The 24,654-nt window shown below is 39.8% G+C and overlaps 1 protein-coding gene and 1 long non-coding RNA gene across 2 annotated transcripts; one reads left to right on the top strand and one right to left on the bottom strand.

Moving 5' to 3' along the window:
• Window positions 1-6,819: 6,819 nt before the first annotated feature.
• LOC113887074 lies at window positions 6,820-13,420 on the top strand. The gene is made up of 2 exons (XR_003509649.1): window positions 6,820-6,857; window positions 7,734-13,420. It is a non-coding gene; the product is annotated as an uncharacterized LOC113887074 (long non-coding RNA).
• A 3,437-nt stretch (window positions 13,421-16,857) lies between these two features.
• CDR1 (cerebellar degeneration related protein 1) lies at window positions 16,858-17,992 on the bottom strand. The gene is given in 3 exon segments (XM_027535467.1): window positions 16,858-17,120; window positions 17,226-17,579; window positions 17,689-17,992. Coding segments are annotated over 3 exon segments (921 nt in total).
• Between the last annotated feature and the right edge of the window lie 6,662 nt (window positions 17,993-24,654).

The following is a 24,654-nucleotide window of genomic DNA, read 5'->3' as shown; positions in this document are numbered from 1 at the left end:
ACAGCCGTGTTTCACATCCATTTTCATTTTTCCAGAAGTATTTGTTTAGCATTCTTAGCTGCCAGTCTCAGACAAGCTTTGTAAGAAGCCTGGAGTAATCAGCGGACAGGCATTTGTAGAGAGCAAAGTTCCACTCCACCCCACCCCCGGCCCGCGCTGGTATTCTGAGGGGCTGGACTTATTTTTGGCCAGATCCCACCAGAAACCCTTCCCTTCTCTAAACTCTTGTTCATGCCTCTTGATGGCGATTTCAAGGCTGCCCAGGCAGCGATTGGTGGAGTTTGCTTTGAGGGCGTATTTGTTCGGAGGCACGCCTGGTGCTACATGTTGGCTCAGATTTCATTTGCTGGGTGACTTTTCACGAAAGACACCGAATGCTACATCCTACTCAGATCTGATGTTCGGTCCAGCTTTAAGAGTTGCCGCCCGCCCAAGAGACTGTTACAGACCCTCGCGGAGTCTCTAGTCTCTTGGGCCTTGAGACCGAGTTAATCAAGACTGCCTCTCGGCCGCCGCTGCTGGGACCGAGTTGGGGCGCGGGCTTGGGGTGGGAAGATCGAGGTGGTGTTCTGACCCACAGTCATCGGTCCGGTCGGAAGTGACAGCACGCGGTCCTCCCATCCGTGCGGGGGATGATCGCGCCACGCGCTGAGGAAGGCAGTTCTCTCCCGAGAGCCACCGGATAAGCACGGCGGCGCGGAGGGGAGCTGCTTCCGAGCCGGCTCCCTGCACATGCGAGAGGAGTCCTCCCACACCGGGAGCAGAGCGGGCCTCGGCTGTTAGCAGAGGAGATCGCAGAGTCTGGAGCAGCCGGAACCAGGTGAGCCGACGTCCTTTCGGTATTCTCCTTGAACCAAACTGGTTGCCCTCGGGGCGGGGGGAGAGGGGGAGGGGAGGGGCGGGGCTGCCCCCAAATTAGCCGAGCGAGCGAGCCGGAGCATAGTCGGCTCCTGAGCTGCCTCTAGCTACGCGATCACACCCATTGCCAGGGGATTTGAGTTGAGGGCCCAAAATTTAAGGGGCAGGGGGCAACGAGATACTCAGGAGTGAAGATGAAAGTTTTAATGCAATATCTTTAAAGTGCAAAGTTAATGCCAAAAATATTCCAAGAAGAACAATGTATGAAAATATGACATAAAGACATGATCCGAGCCTTGCTTGGGAGGGACTTGACCGTGCTCGCATCACCCTAACCCCCAGCTTGGCAAGGCAACTTCACAGTGATTACCGCCGCTCTCGTGGTCCTAACTCCTAGCCCTCTGTGGTTTTTACTTCTTTGCTCTTCCGGTTGCAATGAGCTGGGACTTAAGTTTGTGCCTCCTTGGCTGCCGGGAAGGCAAAGGAACTGCGGCTCCCCTACCCGGGCTTTGCTCAAGGAGGCGGCAAGGAAGGTGTGGCGCGCGGAGACGGAAGGTGAGAGCTTACCTAAGGGCCTCAGGTACAAAACTCCGCATTCATTGCAAAAGCCAAAAATATATATATATATATAAAACCCCAGAAAACAAAAAACCCGACGGAAGTGAGGCACAAAAGGAAGCGGTGTTTCCTTAATTAGGGCTTAGGAACCCATTCAGAACTGGGTTGAATATAAATACCTTAAAGGACCCACAGGAGGCTGGGCAGGGCTTTTGAAATGGTTTTGCTGGAAAAGGGATGTCTCTGAACTTGGGGACGCCTTATTCCTCGCGGGCCAGCCACGAACGTTTCCTGGCATTGCAATTCAGTCTGAAATTGCAATGATAAAAACACCTTTAATGAGGATCACACTCCATTATTTGCAGTGCATGTTCCCGTATCTTACCGCTTTTAACTCTCTTAGCAGGTGGCCAGAGACTCCGCTGCTGCTGCTGCTGCTGCTAAGTCGCTTCAGTCGTGTCCAACTCAGTGCGACCCCATAGATGGCAGCCCAGCAGCAGCAGGTGGCCAGAGACTCCGCTAGACACTGGCTAAAAATCGCCTTTCAATGGTCTCTATCCTTTGAAACTTTTTTTTTTTTTGCTGATCTTTTTATTTTCTTCTTATTGTTCGCTGTCCTTAAGGTTGTTGTTCAGTTGCTCAGTCCTGTCCGATTCTTTGCGACTCCATGGACTGCAGCACGCCAGGCTTCCCTGTCCTTCACCAACTCCCGGAACTCATGCCCATTGAGTCGGTGATGCCATCCAAGCATCTTGTCCTCTTCTTCTCGTGCCCTCAATCTTTCCCAGCATCGGGGTCTTTTCTAATGAGTCAGTTCTTCGCATCAGGTGGCCAAAGTATTGGAGCTTCAGCATGAGTCATGAGGTTGAGAGAGGATAAATGGTGCATTTAGCCTGAACTTGGGAGGTGTCCTGGTTGTATTCCAGATTGGGATGAGGCTGGCCACTGGGTCCTTGATTGCCAGATTCCTTACAGAGTTCCCTAACTGAAAGCTTTCTTTTGTCTTATGAAAGCCAGTGAAAATGAGGTCAAGAGGCCAAGCAAATGGAGGAGATAGGGAAACTATTGTTTATATTTATGTGCCTCTTCTTTAAAAAAAATCTTTGGAAGCTTTGGGTGTGTCCAGTCCTCCAAAAGAACAGGAAAAAAGGTGGAATATGTTGGAGCGCTTACCTGATTCTTGCAAAAATGAGTTTGCTTACCTTGTGTGTGTGTGTTAGTCGCTCAGTCATGTCCGACTCTGCGACCCCATGCCTGCTAGGCTCCTCTGTCCGTGGAATTCCCCAGGCAAGAATACTGGAGTGGGTTGCCATGCCCTCCTCCAGGAGATCTTCCTGACCCAAGGATCAAACCCGAGCCTCCTTCATTGCAGGCAGATTCTTTACCATCTGAGTCACCAGGGAAGCCCTTATTTTGAGGAGCTTACCTTGAGGAGCTTACCTTGAGGAGCTATTAACTCAACATTCCGCTTAACATAAAAGGAAGAAGTGGGGAAGTGTATCGCACAGCAGCTCCGTGAGCTGTTGCATTCCTTCTCCTCCTGGATTTAGCTGTTCCTCTCTGTAGCCAGCAGAGGGCACTGTGACTACATAGACTCCACTTTGACATTTTTGGGGGGTCGGGGAGGGGTGGGGAGGAGAATTTTCAGAGCTATAAAGATTGCTTGGATCCAGAAAGAAATGTGCACTGTTTTCCATGAAATTTTAGTGGGGAAAATAAATTATTATTTAAGAACGTATGGATGTCTATTTGATTAATAACCCATCCAACCAGAAAAGGAAAGGGAAGATGTTTCATAACTGTCTTTGTTACCAAGGATTGAAATAGCAAGAACAAAATAGCTATGTGATAATGAATATCAGCAGGATATCGCTAAATTATTTAGGACTCAACTAGTTAGAACTTTTTCTCCTAGAAATGTTTGTGCTGAGACCTAGTAACAGGGAAGAATAGGTCTGATTTATACTAAACACCTGCTTTTCTGTTCATTGCAAACATAAACCCTTTCATTAATATCAGGACAGTTAAACACAACTCCATTTCACCAAAGAAATCTGTCATTGGAGGCCCTCCATGATTTTCCTCAACAGACTTCCAATTTCGTGTTTTGACTATCCACTTGTCCCAGGTGGCTCAGTGGTAAAGAATCTGCCTGAAATGCAGGAGATGATGGTTTGATCCCCGGGTTGGGAAGATCTCCTGGAGGAGGAAATGGCAACCCACTCCAGTACTTTTGCCTGGAAAATCCCATGGACAGAGGAGCCTGGTGGTCTACAGTCCATGGAGTCACAAAGAGTCGGACACACTCAGCAACTACACAGCAGCAACATCCACTTCAGCCGCCCCATGTTTCAGCCTCATCTAACTGAATCCCCATACTTCCCTAGCAGTTCCTTTACTCCTCACCTCCCACTCACTCGCCCCTTCCATAAACACTGGAAATCCTACCCATTCTTCAAAGTCCAATTCAAATGCTGACCCTTTGTGAGTGTTGCATGTAACTCTTATTCTCTCTACTGTAAGCATTTGTGCAATAAAATGAGGATCTCTTCTTCTGTTCCAGATGCTGTCGAGATATTCACAAATGGTGAATACACAGGGAAACGTCACTACAGGGAAATGTTTGTGCTGTAACCAGAGTAAGCATGGGAGGGAGGCTCTGAGAGCTTTGATTAGTGCTTCCCAGACAGTCAGTGAGTGCTTCTCAGATAGCTGGAGGGAGCAGGGAAAGCCTCCTGTTAGAGGTGGTACTTGAACTAGTGTTAAAGGTTAAGGAAATCTGGATGACTGAAATAGTCCCTTAACTGGCTGACTTGTAGATTACAGAGGATGAAGGGAAGAGGTAGTGAAAGATAAGATGGGGGAAATAGGCAGGTGCCATTGTACAGAGGAAGTTCAGCTTTATTCAATAAGTCATGGGGACGTCTTTCATGGGAGTGATTTAAAGTGGAGGAAGTACTGGATCAGATCCCATATTTAGAAAGGTTGCTCTGGAGGCAGTGTGGTCCATAGGGTTGAATGGAAGACAGATTTAGAAATTTATATCACTCTTCAGATGAGGAATGAGAAGGGCCTGGACCACTGTAGATAAAGTACGAAAGGACATGGGAATTACCTGGAGGCCTAGTGGTCAGGACTCAGCATGTCCACTGCGGTGACCTGGGTCCAATCCCTGGTCAGGTAAGTAAGATCCTACGTGGCCAAGAAAATAAAAGAAATGGACAGAAAGGGGCAGATTAGGCCCCCATAATCCGTAATACATTGTTTGCAACTCTTATATGAGGCTTTCTACCTTTATAGTGTGTTCTATTTATCTTCCCTAGGAGACTAAATTCCTTGAGACCAAGATTTTTTAATTCATTTCTTTATTCCTCAGGTCACGTGGCCTTGTCCATGATAAGCACTTTTGTCAGCATAAGTTGATTGAAGAGAATGAATGAATAGCTGAAATTTTTGATCACGAGGATCTACTTTTGAAGTGCTGTATTACTGCCCTTTGGTCTCAGAAGCCAGTTGAATGACATCTTTGTTTAACATATTAGTAAACGCATTGTGGGTAGTTTATAAATTTTGAAAAAAAAATAAGACTTCTCATGGAAACCTTACCATTGATTACCATTTATGAGTACTATACTTTAAAATGTTAAATGATTTTGATGGTCTGTACTTTTTGAGCTCACCGCTTGCATATGTGTGTATGTTTTAAGATTTTTGAAGGAGATTTTGAAGGATGTTAATTCTGCACAATTTTTACAAAAGCAAACTCCTTGTAATCAAATGTCCTTTCATAACAGAAGCTGCAATGAACTCAATCTTATTTGTCCATACAAATCCTCAAAGGATGTGATGTTTTATAAAATTCTTTGTTCTTGGTGAAAATGCTAACAGGAAAAAACATCCTGAGATCCTTCTGCCCTTTTGGGCACTTGAACAGGGTGAGCCCCAGTTCATGACTACAGAGCTCAACCAGCCAGGCTCTATTTCTCCTCATAGAGGATGCCAGGCATTCTCAGATTCACAAGGATCAGAAGCGTGATGTTACACTCTCTAACTAATGTACTTTGGAAAAATACCTGGCAAAGAATTGCATTAATGCAATTATTGCACTATTTATTATCATCCCAATGAAAGGTTGTTGCTAAGCCATGAAAGACACCAGAATTCTTGGCCTCCAGAGGAGAGGAATTCAATCTGGGGCCAGTGACAAGACTTGATCGCTCAGAGCTTTTGTGTAATAAAGTTTTATTAAGGTATAAAAGAGATAGAGAAAGCTTCTGACATAGACATCAGAAGGGGGCAGAAAGAGTGCCCCATTGCTACTTGCTATTTTTTAGCAGAAAGTTATATATCTACTAGCAGGCTGCTAATTAGAGAAAGGAAATGTCTCAAAACTCAGAGAGTGGCACCAGGCCCCTCACCCACAACATGCCTTTTGAGATAGCTTTGGCACAAGGTGAGTCACCCCGGGCCATAAGAAGACTGACATGAATCTTGAAGAAAGGCAGGTTTCCAAACAAATATATAGTCTCATTAACAGAGCTTAAGAGAACATTTGCATGAGGAAAACATACTGGTTTGTTGAGTAAAACAAGTTTGTCAAGTTAGTTCTGTCTTAGTCAAAACTGACTTGAAGAAAAACAGAGTCTAAGGTAAATACATAGTTCATTAACGTAGCTTAAGAAACACTTTTCCATAAGAAAAATTCATTGGTTAGCTCAAGGTATGAGAAAAGTTAAGTTCAGGTGGAACCAGGTGTCCTCATGGCAACAGAGAATTTAAAAGAAACCTCCTTTTAATTTTGTATAGAGAAGGGAAAAAAATCTGAGGCTTGTAGTTTGTTTCTTCCTGCCGCTTAAGAGAGAGATAAAAAAACGTCTGACACTTGCAACCTATTTCCTCTGTTTGGGGACCCCTAGCCTTCCTGCCTGTTACCCTCTCACTAAAAGTTTCAAGTCTGTACAGCTTGCAGAACTGAAAGCTAATGTGGGAAGGTTACTTCAGAGTCTTTATTCTTCACATTAACTTGGCTCCAGCATTTTGCAAAAGTGACATATCCTTAGCAAAGTCAGAGAACACAGGATTAAACTCTGACCCAAAGTGAATTTTATGGGTAGAAGTATAGCTATCATTGAAAAGTTGGTTGAATGAAATTTTACCCAGTGATTTAGTTAAATATAGAGTCATGTCATTCTCCCTACCTGGAGTTTCAGTTTTTAATGCTCTTATTTGCATGCATAAAATGTATTTTGTGTGTTTTTAGTTTTATATGTTTTTTTTTTTTTATCCTCTTAAGGAGGGGAAGGTTTTTAAAAGCAAAGCATGAAACATTTGACTACTGCTGCTGCTAAGTCACTTCAGTCATGTCTGACTCTGTGTGACCCCATAGACGGCAGCCCACCAGGCTCCTCCGTCCCTGGGATTCTCCAGGCAAGAACACTGGAGTGAGTTGCCATTTCCTTCTCCAATGCATGAAAGTGAAAAGTGAAAGGGAAGTCGCTCAGTCGTGTCCGACCCTTAGCGACCCCATGGACTGCAGCCTACCAGGCTCCTCCATCCATGGGATTTTCCAGGCAAGAGTACTGGAGTGGGGTGCCATTGCCTTCTCCGAACATTTGACTACATAAATATTTGAAACATCTTTATGGTAAAAGACAAAATAAATGACAGGCTTGGATAAAATGTTTACAATTAAAAATAAGAGTTCCTTAATATGCTAATGGATTCCCAGGTGGCTCAGAGGTTAAGAATCTGCCTGCCAATGCAGGAGATCCTTGGGTCTGGAAAATCCCCTGGAGAAGGAAATGACAACCCGCTCCAGTATTCTTATCTGGAGAATTCCATGGACAGAGGAGCCTGGAGTGCTACATTCCTTGGGGTCACAAAGAGTTGGATGCGACTGAGCAACTGAGCACACACACACACACAGTATGCTAATAGTGCCTACAAATCATTAAGAAAAACATTAAAAAGTGGGCAGAGGATATGAACAGACAACTTAAAGATGAAATAGAAATGGCTTACCATATGGAAAGATAATGAAAGATGAAAATTAAAAATGAGATACTTTGTGATTCACCTTCTGCTTGGAACAGATTGCAGAAGTGGATAGTATTTTATGTTGGTGAACATATGGGGTAAAAGAACTCTTATCCACTCTTAGTGAGCATGCAAATTGGTCTAACTTTTGTAAGGGCAATTTGGCAGATATTATTATTATTATTCCACATTTCTGTTCTCCTCGCTAGCTTCTAAGCTACTTGTGCAGACTGCTTCTGTTCCTGTCCTCGTTTCCCATTTTTGTGTCTGTTTTTTCCTAGGTGGTGATACTTGTTCTCATCTCAGCCTGGTAGCCTGACCTTGACTCCTGAGTTATGTGATCCCTTCACAACTGCAAGTCATTCTCATATGAAATTTGAATTTACTTGGTCTGCATCTTTGAGAGTTTCGGAACAATATACAAATTCCAGTTACCATCATGCTGTCTTGCTGAGTATCTCACATGACAGGACCAACATTTGGGTTGCTTGCTGGTACCCTGGTTCTTCTACCCTTTCTTCCTTCTGCCGCCGTAAATCACATACACGTATAGTCATGCCAAAGCTATTTTACCCTTTCTATTTGTCTTGTGAATGTTGTCATTTGCTCTTTATATGTTAGTGTTGTGTATTGCTCAGTGACAGAAAACTTTCAATAGCTGTAATTTTGTGTAAGTTTGAATACGAATGGTATCCAAGCAAAAAACCAAGAAGGTAAATGATAGAGAGGCAAGAAGGGTGAAGAGGACAAAAAAGGTGGCAAACAAAATGAGAATTCTTGAAATGCTTGATAATGGTGAAACCAAGACCTCTGTAGGGCATTTTTGGGTGCTAATGAATCAATAAAGAAAAGTAAGAAAGCTATTAAGGCCAGTGCATCAGGGGCACAGCAGAATCACTGAGAAAATCAGACAACTCAAAATGCCAAAATAGAAAAAAAGGAAAGAGATTTGCATTTGTGGCTTCTAAAACAGAGAAGGCTGAATAGACCTCTTTCTATGTGTAAAATCTACCAGCAGGCATCACAAACATGCAAATTTAAATTTTGATCTGGATGGAAAATTATAACATTCATTGTGAGTAGTAAGTGGTGGGATAGGTTTAGGAACTGCCATGGTCTATACGAAAAGACATGGCTTGCAGAGGAAGCAGATCATGAAGCCACTGCAGAATATTGAAGGAACAGATAGAGAAAAATGGCTATATGCCTGAACAGGTCTACAATGCTGATGAAACAGTCTTGTTCTGGGAGTGCATGCCTACTTGAACATCTATTGCAAAGGAGGAGACAAAGACCAGAGGCTTCAAGCCTGGGAAAGATAAGCTCCAAAGTTCTTTGTTCCACTGCTTCTGGTGATTTTCTGACTAAACCCGTTTTGCTTCACAAGTTCCAAAATTCTTGCCCTCTTAAAAGAAAATGCCAGAAACACTTTTCTGTGTATATGCATGGAAACCATAAGATATGGATCACTGAGAAACTCTTTTTTGATTGGTTTTTGAAGTGTTTTGTTCCTGAGGTTAAACAAAATTTAAACCAAAAACATCTTGAATTAAAATTGTTGCTGATTCTGAACACGGCTCCCACTGATAAAAGTGTGATAGTAAATGCTGATCTTTGTGTTAAAGTCATCTCCATTCACCCCAGTACAACTCCATTCCTTCAACCCATGCACTTGGGAGTATATTTGACTACCTGGCAACTCTTATGAGAGAGACACCTGAAATTACTGTGAAAGTAGCTTGGCAAAATTTCTCCATATGTAATGCTTTAATGATAGTAGAAGAGTCAGTGAGAGAAATAAAACAATCAGCCCTTAATGGAGCCTGTCAGAAATTTCAGAATGAGGTTGTAACTAATTCTGAAAGTTTCCTTCCAGTGCCAGAAGAAATTGAAAATGTTGTAGCATCTGCAAAATGTTTGGGTGGTGAAGGATTTGAAGACAGTGAATTAAGTGACATTGCTGAACTGTTAGATTCTCACCCTCAGGAGATAGTTGAGAAATATTTCAACTGTCAGAGACGTGATCACATCACAAGTTGATGAAAGAGGTCAGTATAGGTTAACTTCCAGAACTTGAAGAATGTTGAAGCACCCACTCTGCAAATCAAATTGCTGTGATGATTCAGAGAAAAGAGATCCTTTGGTGGAATATTTATTGACTTTCAGGCAAGGCTTAAATGATTACCCACAACCTTATAAAGGCAGGAATAAGAAAGCTTCAAACAAAGGCCAGTAAGCATTTTCTCTCTGCTTGCTTCAACAGGGAGAAGAGGCTGGATCATCGGACTGCGTCATGCAAACCCATTCTACAAATAGCAGACAGAAAGACCTCACACAGACAGTGGAACCCTGGGATTCAGACTCTGACAGCTTTGATGATGTGATGATCCATGCAGGAGACTGAGCTTACTCATATGCAGATAAAAGCCTATTTTCTCTACTCTTTCCCTGTCACTACTGTGATGATCAGCCTTTTCAGTGATGCATGATATTCTTCACCTTGAGCTCAGAGAGAAATAGAAATTAGTTGTTCAACAATCACGAATGCTAATGTAAAATTCGTAAAATTCCATCAAGGCTCACTTTACTTAGTGTTTTATTCTGATGAACAAACCAATTGTCAGGGCTTTTATAATACTCCCTTCCCTCCCTCAATTTCCCCCCAAAGCTTATAAATTCCTCCAACACAAATTCCCCTACAATGAGGGTTTAAGTAACTCAACTCTAGGACCTAAGGAGGGGGCTATTCAGTTTGATAAATTTTTGATCCTATAATTTATTTTAACTCTGTTTAAGCTTAACTTGCTGTCTCAACAGAAAGGATACAAATCCCCTTGTTAATTCATTTGGTATAAGTTCATTTGTTTTGCAGCAATTGTATAAGGTACTGAAGGGCATGGTGTGTCCTGGAAGACAGTACATTTATAGTGGATTCCTGGATTTACTTTGGTACCTAATCAAGGAAGAGAAGCTGCTAGAGTTCATTGCCATCCATCCTCTCTGTTCTCATATCTGGTCTTCCAAGTGATTTAAATGGTTGAATATCCTCTTCCCTAAAGGTGGTAGAAATCCAGTAAGTTTTCCCCTAGCCTGGAAAACCTGTAAGATAGATCCCCTATATCTGAGTTTGCAGTGATCAGAGAAAGGGGACAAGAATACAAAAGTTAAAAGTCTTGGCTTGTGTAGTTACAGTTGGGATGGCAGACATTCTTCAACGTGTTCCAAGGAGGCAGATGAGTGTTGAAAACCCATTACTGGGTGATAGGGATCTAGGGACTCACCATAGTGCTAGGGGAGCTTACACTCTTCTCTAAGTCACAGTGGTTTTCAACACTGGCTGCCCATCCAAATCGTTATGGGGAACTTCAAAAGCAGATTTCTGGGATCTGTCCCTAGACGTGCTAAATCGGGGATTAGGCCAGCAGCTGTTGATTTTGAAAGCTACTCGAGCCATTTTTTAATAGAGTCATGGTTGAAAACCACTGCTGTTGAAAACTATAGTTATGATAGAAAATAAGAGACAAATGATAGTGAGCCCAGGGGGTAGGAAACCTCCATTCTAAGTTTCTGCTCTGCTACGGGCTCAATGGATGCTCTTATTCAAATCATCCTACTCTTTCCTTATCTGTCCAAGGAGAGAATAGGAACACTTGGTCTCTGATGTCCTTCTATCTCTGACATTGTTACCTTGAGAGAAAGGTGCATCAGCCTGATTGGTTGATTTGGGGACTACCTAAGCCCTTTCCTAGAGACCAAGGTGAGTAGCAATACTGCTGTCTTGTACTCTTGTTATTTTAAAAATGGTTCTTGTGGCTCAGGCTGTCTTCTGTTTTACTCCCTCTCAGAAAAGAGTTAGTCACAGATGCCACAGAAGAAAGGGAAACCAATGTAACATCAACTCTGAGTTATAGGGTTTGCATTATATATATATAATGCATAGACATTGTCAATAAAACTAGATATTTTGTTTCATTTCCATAAACCAAAGCAGAGAAATATGTTAACTGTTTCAAGGTTCCATGGATAACTGGGGTACTCTTAATCATACCTAGAGGTAAATATTTTTAAGCGAATGATTGTTTTACCAGTATAATCAGCAGTTCCATATGGTGTTAAAGAATGTAGTTTCTTGATAAGTTTATCATTTATTGAAATTATTGTATTGGCAAGTTTTTGTCTTAATTTGACTAGAATTAGAGAAATAAAACTTTAAGTTGAATAGCATCCATTAGGAACTGTTAATATAGAATAATACAATGGGAAACTGACTATTATATGATTCTGGTGGTGGTAAGAATGCCTAGACTTTGGCTTGATATATGGAAACATTTGTCTAGGGCCTAGACCATTTGAAATAAAATACTGGGGTAGATCTAATTCTTGTTTATGGCAATATCCAGTTCAAATAATTTAAGAAGTATCATTGATGAGGGTGAAAGACCATTTTAATATGGTTCTGTCTAACAAGTCAGCAAGGCTTCCGAGGCAGCTCAGTGGTAAAAGAATCCGCCTGCCAATGCAGGAGAAGCAAGAGATGGAGGTTCCATCCCCGGGTTGGGAAGATCCCCTGGAGAAGGGAATGACAACCCACTCCAGTATTCTTGCCTGGGGAATCCCATGGACAGAGAAGCCTAGTGGGCTACAGTCTATGGGGTCACAAAGAGTTGGACACGACTGAGTGACTGAGCACACACAAGTCTGCAGAACACAGGAGGATGTGAAAGTTGGTTTAGGCTAAGTGGTAGAAATAGAAGTTAATGATAGTAGCACCATGTACATGGGTGTTCCTTTTTTCTTTTCTAACTGGAATTTCTTTTGGTAAATTTTATATACAGTTTGAATGGAAAGGATCTTTCTGTTGTCAAATGGCTCAGGTAAATTCTGATCTTCGATTTTATGAAGTACATGGAAATTTCCTTCTTTACAGACATATTTAACAACTGGCAAAAAGAAAGAAAAGGAAGACAAAGCAGGTAGAGAGAAAGGATAGCTCAGGTTGCTGAAATTTGTAGAAAATATTAGAAAACTGGCATTACATTTAAAAAGGGCATTTTGTTTGCTTAAAATCTTTTAAGATCAAAATGCAAAGAAGGCTCTTTAAACTACACATTTGGATTATATAGCTGCCAGCACCTGAATGCTAATAAAGGGCTTCTCCAGCGTGTATAGTCTCAAAGAGTGTATGGGTCATGTTTATGCTATGAAATACATTACTCACTGAACTTTACATAGTTTTATTACCTTTTAATGGCCTTTGATGTCAGTGTGTTATGGTTGTTTTCCTGAGAGTTCAGAAATAAATATGTGCTATGAACAGAGTGTATATGCTCTGGGGAACTATAAAATCAAGTAGAAAATAGGTGGAAGGATAAATAGTACATTTCACTAACAAATTGGAGAGTAGTTAAACATGAATCTAGTGTGCTTGAGATGTTGCACTTCATTTTTCTTGCATTACTACATAAAGCCGAAGATATAATCAACCTATCATTGCAAAGACCCAAAGTTGGTTCTTGATTAACTGGCAGTGGTATGATGAGTGGCCTAATGGCATGAACATGGGACTTAGAGTGAGGGCTTTGCCAGTGACTTCTTGTCTGCCTTGAACTGGGGGCTCCCTCTCTTTGGGTGAGTGGTACTTAGTCCTGGCAGAATAATCCTTGGCCTGTTGAGGTGTGAGAAATTAGCATGGATCTTAGGCTTGGGAACCAGGTATAGGTATCTGCCTGCTTGCAATCCTGCCCCTGCCAATTAACAGCTATGTAACTGTGGCCATGTTTTTAAACCATTTCAGACTTCAGTTTCTGATCTGTAAAACGGGGTTGAAAATGCTTACTTATAGGATTGCTATGAGGTTGTATGAAATGTTTAACACAGTGCCTGGCATAAAGTAAATGCTCAATAAGTTGTTGCTGTCACTATTATTTTAGTGTGAATAACCATTAAAGAACTAGAATATGATCATTCACTATCTTTGCCAAATTTTATCTGATTTCCTTCAAAATAAGTTATACATGATGGTCTCACAAAGAGAGAAGGAGTAAAAATCAATGTTAAATATTTCTGTTTGTTTGCTTGCGAGGGATACCTGACAATAATTCCTTAGTCCCTGTCATACCTTGACCTAAGTGATTTCATATGATATATTTATAATGTGGTTATTTATACAGTGATTAAGGGTAATGACTTTTCTCACATGGATGTATTTCTATTCTTTAGAAAATAATCCATCCACCTGGTTCCACTTTTAAGATAACTAAGTGACTCTGTTAATAGGAGCCAAAGATAAAGCTATATGGGACCTTAAGCTATATAGACCTTTGTGTGCTTAAACCACACAAAGTATTAGTTCAGCTGTCTTTGAGAGAAATTGGATGTCTAAGTAATCTTACTAGATGAGAACAAGACAGTTCCTCATAACTAGCTTCTGAACTTCTTTGTATTGTATTTCTTGTATTCTGTGATAGCATTCAAGCAGTTTGAAATAGTCGTATTTAGAATGCTAAGTACTCATCGTAACACAGATGCTATGTATGTTGAGCAACAGAAATGTAATTCAACTTAATTCAACCTTAATTCAACTATAATGGTCTCATAATTCACATCCTATCCAACCCTTTAAATGTTTTAACTTGGAGTCTTTGGTGTTCTACTTATATTTATATATATATATATAGTAGTCTTTGGCACTCAACATCTTGCCCCTTGACTAACTTTCCTTGTGCAAACTCTGATTCTGGTACTTTCTTGTTCAAAAATCGTCAGTGGCTGCCAATTGTCTATATGTTCACCCACTTAACCTTGAAGTCTGGGCCCAATCTCAGTGTACCTTAACCAGTTTTGTCTGCCAGTGTTTCTTTTTTTGCAATAAAAATGATAGTCCCTCCCTTCCTCAGCCCTGTCTTTAGCCTATAGCTCAATTCTGATCTCTTAAGCTTATCAGTCTCTGGTGAGTAAGACCAGAAATCAGAAACTTAATTATTTGAAGCCAGAGTGCCTGAGATGAGCCTACCAAGCTGTAATCTCCTTCCTGTTCTCCTCCATCACTGCAAACACCTCGAGATTATTTGGCAGTGGTAGGATGACAAGAACACGGGACTTAGAATGAGGGCTTTGTCACTAGGTCCTTGGCTGCCCTGGGCTGGGGACTCTCTCTCTCTTTTGGTGGGTGATGCTTAATCTTGGCAGGATAACCCTAGTCTGTAGTGGTGAGTTTCTTCTTTTAAAAAATATTTTTGTGTGAGTTTCTTCTTAAGCTTCCAACCTACTAAATTAGGGCATCCTCACTGAACCCTATCCCCCTAGGCTGGGGCCTTGAATACCACCCACTTAATTTTGGCTCTGAATACAAATATCCTTGTTGAGGGCCCTGAAACAATCGGAGATCTAAACTTCATTCTTAGGTTCTTGCCAGCTTTGTCTCCTGAATAGCATCATATGCCGGAGAAGGCAGTGGCACCCCACTCCGGTACTCTTGCCCGGAAAATCCCATGGATGGAGGAGCCTGGTGGGCTGAAGTCCATGGGGTCACTAAGAGTCAGACATGACTGAGCGACTTCACTTTCACTTTTCACTTTCATGCATTGGAGAAGGAAATGGCAACCCACTCCAGTGTTGTTGCCTGGAGAATCCCAGGGACGGGGGAGCCTGGTGGGCTGCCGTCTATGGGGTCGCACAGAGTCGGACACGACTGACTCGACTTAGCAGCAGCAGCAGCAGCATCAGCATCACACGCATAGGATCTTTATTTACCGCTGGGCTTCAAACTGCTCTATCCACTCTTTTCCATGAGTGCTAGACTGGAATGTACTTAAGTTTACCACACCCTAGATGTGGTATCTAGAGCTGGGCCTGGCAAATTAAGGCCCTTGAGCCAAGTCTGGCCCAGCTCATTTATGTGTTTTCTAAGGTGGCGCTACAATGGTAGAGTTGAGTAGTTGCAAGAGAAACCTCGCGACCTGCAAAACCATAAATATTTACTATCTGATCCTTTACAGATAACTTTTGCTGACCCCTGATCTAAAGCCAGGTGGTTCCCCTGGCCATGTCTTTGCTTGTTCTTTGATAATTCCTCACTCTTGTGCTGCCAGTCGATAAACCCCCAAAATCCCAGTTCACTGAAACTATGAAATATGATCCAATCCATTGAAACTACTTCTAATTAATTTGCCTGTTTCCTCTTTGTCATCTTCCTAAAATATCCTTTCTCTGTGTTTTACTTTTTAGTGGAAGAGATGCTATATTCATAAAGACTGTTAGTCTTATGTCTTTTGATGTCACATCAGGTCCTAGTATGAAATTATTTTTCAATACGACCTTCCAGTATCTCTAAGATTAAAAAGGACTAAGATTAGTCCTTTTAGTTTTTCAGTGTCTCTAATATCAAGTCTTCTGAGCTACGTGTCATCTAATATCTCCAGTTGCCAGATCTTCTAGATCTTCTGCATGTTACAGTTTCCATGTTTTCTACTCTCTGGCCTGCAGTATCTTCACTGCCAATGTTTTCTAATCTCCTTAATATCAGGGTCTTCTAATATCTCCAAAAATTAATCTTCTAATTCTACGTCTTGCCTTTCAGGGTCCAGAGTTCTAAATGCCATTTTTTCCTATGTTCTCAATCCACCAATGCCTCCTAGACAGGTGTTCTAGAGTCCATGTATTTCATTGTGTACAAAAGTCTAGCTCTTCTAATATCTTACAGCACATAGATAGTTCAGTTCCTGCAATTTATAGTATCTCTAAAATCCTGATTTTACAATGTTTAGTCATCACAAGTTCCTCTAATGCCCAAGTCTTTCAATATCTCCAAGAACCTGGTCTTCTAACATTGAGGTGTTCCAACATCCTCAGTGTTTGAATAGCTCAGTCTCTTAATATCTTGATCTTTTAATGTCCAAGTGTCCTAATGTCCAGGGCTGCCAACATCCTTGACTTATAGCATCATGAAAACTACATCTTCCAAATTCTATGTCCTTTAACATAAATATGTCAATATCCAGGTTTTCCAGCGTCTCCCAATATCCAGGCCTTCTGATTTTAAGATTTCTAAATGTCTAGGTCTTCTATTGTCCATATCTTCCAATGTTTAGGGCTTCCAAGGTACAGGACTTGCAGTGTCTTTAGTTTTCAGGGCTTCCAGTATCCATTAACTCTAACACTCAGGGCCTCCAAAGTCTCCAATGTCCAGAATAACAAATGTCCTCAAAATCTAAGACTTCCAATGTCTCCAACATCCTGTGCTTCCAATGTCTCCAATGTCCAGGGTTTCCAGTGGCGCCAGTGTCAAGGTCTTCCAGTGACTCTAGATCTTCCAGCAACTCCAAGTCTTCCAACTAATTCCAAGTCTTCCAGCAACATCAAGGTCTTCCAGCTAAACCAGTCTTCCAGAAAATCCACGACTTCCAGTCAATCCATGTCTTCCAGTAAATCTAGTCTTCCAGCAAATATAGGTCTTCCAAAAAATCCATATCTTCCAGGAAAATCCATGTCTTCCAACAATTTCAAGGTCTTCCAGCCAACTCATGTCTTCCAGAAAATCTTTGTCTTCCACCAAATTCAAGTCTTCCAGCTAATTTATGTCTTCCAGAAAAATGCAAGTCTTCCAGTCAATCCATGTCTTCCAGAAAGAAATCCAGGTCTTCCTCTCAGTCCATGTCTTCCAGAAATATCTACGTCTTCCATCAAATCCAGATCTTCCAGAAAAATACAAGTCTTCCAACCAATCCATGTCTTCCATCAAATCCAGTCTTCCAGTCAATCCACGTCTTCCAGACAAAATCTATGTCTTCCACTAAATCCAGGTCTTCCAGCAAAGCCACGTCTTCCAGAAAATTCATGTCTTCCTATAACTTCCAGGTCTTCCAGCAAATCTACGTCTTCCAAATAATCCAGGTCTTCCGGACAATTCGGGTCTTCCTGAAAATCCATGTCTTCCAGAAAAGCCATGTCTTCCAGGAAATCCATGTCTTCCATCAAATCCATGGCTTCCAGAAAATCAATGTCTTCCAGGAAATCCATGTCTTCCAGCAAATATTTGTCTTCCAACAAAACTGTGTCTTCCATCAAATTCATGTCTTCCAGCCTATCCATCTCTTCCAGAAAATCCTCGTCTTCCAATGAAGGTGCACCTTCCAGGAAAATCCATGTCTTCCAGAAAATCTTCGTCTTCCGATGAAGGTGCGCCTTCCAGGAAATCCACGTCTTCCAGAAAATCCTAGTCTTCCAATGAAGGTGCGCCTTCCAGGAAATCCACGTCTTCCAGAAAATCCTCGTCTTCCAATGAAGGTGCGCCTTCCAGGAAATCCACGTCTTCCAGAAAATCCCTGTCTTCCAATGAAGGTGCGCCTTCCAGGAAATCCACGTCTTCCAGAAAATCCCTGTCTTCCAATGAAGGTGCGCCTTCCAGGAAATCCACGTCTTCCAGAAAATCCCTGTCTTCCAATGAAGGTGCGCCTTCCAGGAAATCCTTGTCTTCCAACAAAGGTGTGTCTTCCAGAAAATCCTCGTCTTCCAATGAAGGTGCGCCTTCCAGGAAATCCATGTCTTCCAGAAAATCCCTGTCTTCCAATGAAGGTGCGCCTTCCAGGAAATCCTTGTCTTCCAACGAAGGTGTGTCTTCCAGAAAATCCTCGTCTTCCTACACCTCCAGGTCTTCCAGCATCTCCAGGGCTTCCAGCATCTGCTCGTCTTCCAGCATCTCTGTGTCTTCCAGCATCTCCACGTCTTCCAACATCTCCACGTCTTCCAACATCTTTACGTCTTCCAGCATTTCTACGTCTTCCAGCATTTCTACGTCTTCCAGCATCTCCACGTCTTCCAGCATCTCCATGTCTTCCAAACAACTACTCAGTCTTCCAAAAGCAGGCTCAATATCTACGTCTTCCAACGTCTCTGGTGTACCGGTCTTCTAACATTCAGGTCTTCCAGTGTCTACGATATCCAGGTATTTTAACATGTTCCATAGTTCAGGTCTTCCAAACTTTCCCCAGATCCAGACCTTTTTAAAATTAGTCTTCCCAAGTCCAAGCCTTTCTACGTTCAGATTTTTCCATAGACAAGTCTTCCAATGCAAATATTGCTGCTTCTAGTAGAATTAGCTTTAAAAAATTGAATAAGGCATTCCTTCAGCCTAGTAGTGTTTTTTGCTACTAGGAAATGTGTATTCATTCTTTACAACTTTTAAAGATAGTGTTTATTAAACAGCTTCTTGAGAATAAACACACATAAGATTGCTGTGATAAATTTTGCAAATTTACTAATGCTCCTATTTTTTTTTATAAAGTTAATTCCATTTGGTACAAGTGAAATTCTTATTTTAATGAGAAAAACTCCTGTTTAGAGACTTTATTATTTTAGATAAAGCTAACATACAGTGTATTTATCCATTTGTTATAACATCAATTTTTGCAGTTTAATCTTATGTGGCATAAATAATAATAACAGCAACAACATTAACATAGCATTTGCTATGTCCAGGCACTGTTCTAAGGACCTTACATGCATCAACACATTTAATCTTCATAAGAACCCATTGAGGTAGATACTATCATCCCTGTTTTACAGATGAGGAAACTGGCATACAGAGGTGAAGGACATAACTCTTCAGTAGTGAGAGAAATAGGTCTAGGAAAGAATGTATAGACCAATAGAATATACACTGAAGTATTAATAGAGAAAGTCCCTAAAGGAAACTGAATACATTGTGCTGTGTTTACACAATGGAATATTATACAGCAGAGAAATGAGTGGACAACAGATAAACATATTATATATATAAATTTGTGTAGACCAGGGGCTTCCCTGGTAGCTCAGCTAGCAAAGAATCTGCCTGCAATGCAGGAGACCTGGGTTCAACGCCTGGGTTGGGAAGATCCCCTGGAGGAGGGCATGGCAATCCATGCCAGTATTCTTGCCTAGAGAATCCCCAAGGACAGAGGAGCCTGGTGGGCTACAGTCCATGGGGTCGCAGAGTTGGACATGACTGAGTGACTAAGCACAGCACAGCACATCAAGTCCCAGAAGACTACATATAATAGGATGTTCTTTTTATATTAATTATTCAAAACAAGTACAACTGAAGGATATTTTATTTAGGTGTACATATATACTAGGGATTAAAAATATTTTATGAGAAAGTAAAGGAAAGGCAATAAAAAATTTAGGATAATGACAATTGGGACTGAGGAAAGGCGGTTGGAATAGAAGTAGAGGGAAGTCATTGTCAGTATTCTAGTGCGGCTCAGGTTTGATGGGTTAGTGGGTGGTATTCATTCTATAATTAAAACATATTGACTAATTATTGTGTGATTATTATGAAATTAAAGAACAAGTCTGCATGTTCTATGACAGTGTGAATGGATGACTCATAATCCATTTCTGTGCACTTGAATTTTACAATATTTTCTTAGGCAATTATCTCTGTGTGGTGGGAATATATGTGCTTTTTGTTCTCTTGTGTCTCTTTATTCTCTGAATTTTTATAGGGAAAATACAGTATTATCTTAATTGAAAGACAAGCCTAAAATTACGATCTCAAATATGTTAAAAATGCATAATAAGGACTGAAAAGAAAAGTGGCGACAATTTAATGCCTCTGTGTGGTGAGAATTCATATCACTTTTTCTCTATTTCCTTATAGGTTTTTAAAAAATCCAAATGTTATGAAGTGAGCTTATGTTATTTTTCCTTTTAGAAAAATAATACATGCTTATCATGAAAGTAAAATTACAGTGGTATATAAAGTAACAGGTGAAAATATCCCTCTCCTAGTCCCAGAGCCCAGAGATAGCCGTGATTATTTGTTTGTTTTGTATCTCCAAGTTCTTTTTCTGTTTATGTGTTCTTGTGTGTTTTATAAAGCAAAATTATCCTATACTTGTTATTCTACAACTTGATCCACCCGCACCTCCCAGCCCTGGGATCAATAGAAAGTCATTGTAACAGCCAGTAGAGTTCTATAATAGGTGAACCATATAATTTATTCAATTTTTTCCACATGATAGATCTTCAGGTTGTCAACAGTTTTTTTTTTTAACTGTTACAAATAATATTATAAAAAAATTTTTAAAATCTATCTTTTGCACATGTAGAAATATTTTTGTAGACTAATACCATAGAAATAAAACTGCTAGATCAAAGGGTTTGAGCTAAACTGCCCTCCCGGCATGCCAGACACTATTATTATTTTAAATTTCTGTCAGCATTTTGGATGAAAAACCCATTCTCATTCATTTCTTTTCCCCTAATCACCAATTAAGTTAAGCATCTTTTAATATATTTATTAGCTATTTATATTTCTTCTGTTAGAGATTGCTTGTTCATATCCTTTGCCTATTTTTCTGTGGAATCATTTGTGGGTTTTTTTTTTTTTTTCCTTCTTGATTTGTAGGAGGTCTCTGGATGTTAGAGCTGATATCCTTTTGTCTGCTATATACTGCCAATGTCTTTTTAAAAGTTTATTTAGGATGGTATTTGGCAAAATTTTAATTACATAAAAAAGCAAACATTTTAATCTTTCTTTCATAGCTTCTTGGTTTTGTCTTATATTTAGGTAGGCTTCTGTAACCCAAGATTATAAAAATACTCTCCTGGGACTTCCCTGGCAGTTCAGTGGGTAAGACTCAGTGCTCTCAATGCAGGGTGCACAGATTCGATCCCTGGTTGGAGAACTAAGATCTCACATGCCTCATGGCAAGACCAAAAAATAATCTCCTATATTTATTCTAATATTTGATATATTACTGCTTAGTGTCTTAATCCATATGTGGTGTGTATGGTGAAAAGTAGGGACCTATGTTTACTTTTTCAGAAGAGAGCTAGTTTTCCTAATCTATTTATTGTATTGAATTATATCTGCACCAATTTGGAATTCTCTCTGTGGGTATGTTGTTTATGTTTCTTTTCTGTTCAATTTTTGTTTATTACTGAGCTAGTATCTCACTGCTTTAATTATTGCAGCATTATAATATGTTTTGAAATGTGCTCCCCACTCATTATTCTTTTTTTTTTTTTAGCATTTACATGGCTATTTTTGTACATATTCTTTTTCCAGATGTATTTTACAATCAACTCATCAACTTCTATGAAACAAACAAAAAAATTCCTCAAAGTGCCTTGGAATTTTTGAGTAATGTGTCAAGAATGGACATCTTTACAATATAGAGCTTTGCATTTGTCTTGTATCCAGGCATGATATTAAACTTTCTTAGTTCTGTGGGAGTTTATTCCAGTTACTGATCTTAAATTCCGAGATACACAATCATGTCAGCTGTAAATAATGAAACGTTTGTCTTTTCCTTGCTGATGTTTATATCTAACATTTTTCCTTTTTAGCACATTGGTAAAGATCTTATGACTTCCAGGACAACAAAGATTTGTATGACTTAATAAAGAATAGGTATCCTTCTCTTGTTTTGGGCCTTAATAGAAATAACTCCTTGTTTCACTCTAAAATATGATAATTGCCATTGTTTCTGATAGATACCCCTTTTCAAGTTATGGAAATGCCCTTCTGTTCGTTACTCTAGCTTGACTTATAGTTTTGTCAGGAATGTATATAGAATGTTATCAAAGGCCTTTTCTGGTATCTATGAAGGTGATAATATGGTTATTGTCTTTAATCCATTAATGTATTAGTTACACTAAGACTTACTAATGTTGATCTATTCTTGCATTCTTGGAATAAAACTGACTTGGTGGTGATGCTTTGACTATGTTGATATTCCATTTAGAATATAAATCTCTGTTTTAACAAGTCCCTGAAGTAGTGCCTCCTTAACATTTTCAAATCATGGCAATTAAAGCAAATGTGTATTTTCTTTTTGTTTGGTAATAATGTATCATATTTCTACATATTAAATCAAACTTGTTCATTGTTATTCAGTTTTTCCCTTTTTAACTGCTTTATCTAAATTTTCAGATAAAAGTATGGAGTATCTTTTTAACCTTTTTTGCTTTACATATTTGAACTTTTTTTCCATTGTGTTAAATTTCATGATTTTCTTATTGCATTGTGTTAATTTACAACATAAAGAAACCTTCTTTAACCCATTTAATGCTTCTTGCTTTGACATTTCTTTGTTATCCCTACTTGGTTCTTGTTAGCATTTGTCTGGTGTATCTTTATCCACTCCAATATTTTCAACTTTTTTGTGTTTTGTTTTGAGTTTATTTTTCCAAAATAGCATGTGATGTGATTTTTTTTTACTTCGTCTGAGAATGTCTGCCTTTTAATTCATAATTAAACCTTTCACATAGATTACAGTTCTGTCAAATTAGTAATAATTCTGTCATTTAAACATTTTTAGTTTTTTTCTTGCTAGATTTGTCAAAGTGCATTTCCTCTTTTTATATAGTGGTTTAGAAGTTTGAAATATCATTTCTAAGAGTGGTTGCACTAATATTTAAATGCATATTTTATTTTATATATTTTTGCATTGTGAAAAGTTGTTTAAAGTGAGCATTTAATTCTTTTGTAATAAAAGAAGCATTTAAATGCATCCAGTATTTGTTCATTCCTTACCAGTCTGATTCTCCTTGCTCAGGGAAGATCATAGTGGGTCTTATCTCATCTGGAAGAACATACCAAAATTTGTGTCTCTATTCTGAACCAAGCTCTGCATCAAAAAGGTTCTATCCTCATTAACAATGTGAAAAATGAGGACGAGCTCAGGTGTTCATGCCGTGTCTGCCCTCAAGTTCCCAGTAGGTGAGAAAGCCCACAGATTCAATTTATAATAATGTCCAGATTCAGATGGTCCTAATACAGAGTTTGTCTGAGGACTGCAATCATATATGCATTTTACACAACTTGTTTCTTGCTTACTTAATTTTGTCCCTCTCGAGCCTCATCATGGACGTTTGACCTTTCACAGAATCCACTGGTTTCAGGAGACCAAAATAACTTTTTTAATGTTCAAATTTTCATAGACCAGTAGTGGTGATTTCATGCTGACTCCTGTGCCACAACTCAGACACCTTTGAAAGTGTGCTTGCTTCCTCCCAAGATCAGGATGTTCAGGTTGATTTTAAAGAATGCCAGTATCTAAGGACCCCAGTTTCTTTTTATTGAAAAGACCAATCTCAGGATGCTAGGAGTGGAAACAGTTTCACACGACTGCTTGGGGTAAAATAGGGTAACATGGTGGCTACTCTCCACTTTCACAATGAATCAAAAGGATTACTTTTCCCCCAAATATACCCACATTCATGTTATTGCTTTGAAGTCACTGTTGTTGTTGTTGTTGTTGTTCTGGTTTAATGAGGGCTTATTAATCCAATTTTTCATTTTTGTTTTGATGCTACTAACTTTTTTCCTTTTCTACTGGCTTTATTATATGATGATAGGTGTTACAAAGCCATACCATGAGTTCAAATGATAGCACTGGCAGCCTCAGTCCCAGTTTAGCAGCTTCCATTTTTCTCTATTAGTTTATATTTCTTTAAAATGGCCACAAATTGCATAGCTCCAGACAATCTTCATCAAACCCCAGTGTTCTGCAAAGAAAAATCTCTACCACCGCCAGAGGAATTTAAAAGTGTGGGATGTGAGTAGCTCAAATAGATTATCAAGCAGTTCTCTAAAAGGTATCATTAGTGTTTTTTTAAATTTGGGAACTAGTATCTTTTGTATTGTTGCAGGCAGTTTGAACTCCAGTTTCTTAAAGGCTTTTAGAATAAATGCAGACATTTATTATCTCAGTATGGACCAGTTCATCTTTGCAAACAGCAATTATCAGAAAATGTAGATAACATCAAAAATCATCAGACTTAAAAATTTTATCCAGAAGCTTCAGGTGGGCTCATTTTTTAACTCCTAAATAATTCACAATTCTGTTTGTTTCATAAGCACCAACACATGAAACACCAGAAATTTAAGATAGCAAACCTCAATTGCAATTCTATGTCCACATCAGTTACTTACCCCCCTTTTTCTCACCCTCATCCCACACCCACTAATCCAAGTAGTGACATTCTTCACATGCTTTCTTATTGAAACAAGGACAAAACAGTTATTTAAAGTTTTACAGCAAAGATCAACATGGATTATGATGTATCATTTCAGTAGCCCAATTTTGAGTTCAGTGTTAAGTTGATCACCATAGAAAAGATAAACAAAATCCCTCTCTTCCAGATTACTTTGTCGATAGGGCCTGTATTGCTTACCTATTTTGGTATAACAAACCACTTCAAAATACAGTGGCT

This window comes from Bos indicus x Bos taurus, chromosome X (genome assembly GCF_003369695.1).
Source record: "Bos indicus x Bos taurus breed Angus x Brahman F1 hybrid chromosome X, Bos_hybrid_MaternalHap_v2.0, whole genome shotgun sequence".
In the NCBI taxonomy this organism is placed as follows: Eukaryota; Metazoa; Chordata; class Mammalia; order Artiodactyla; family Bovidae; genus Bos; species Bos indicus x Bos taurus.
This window is presented reverse-complemented; position numbering and strand designations above follow the sequence as displayed.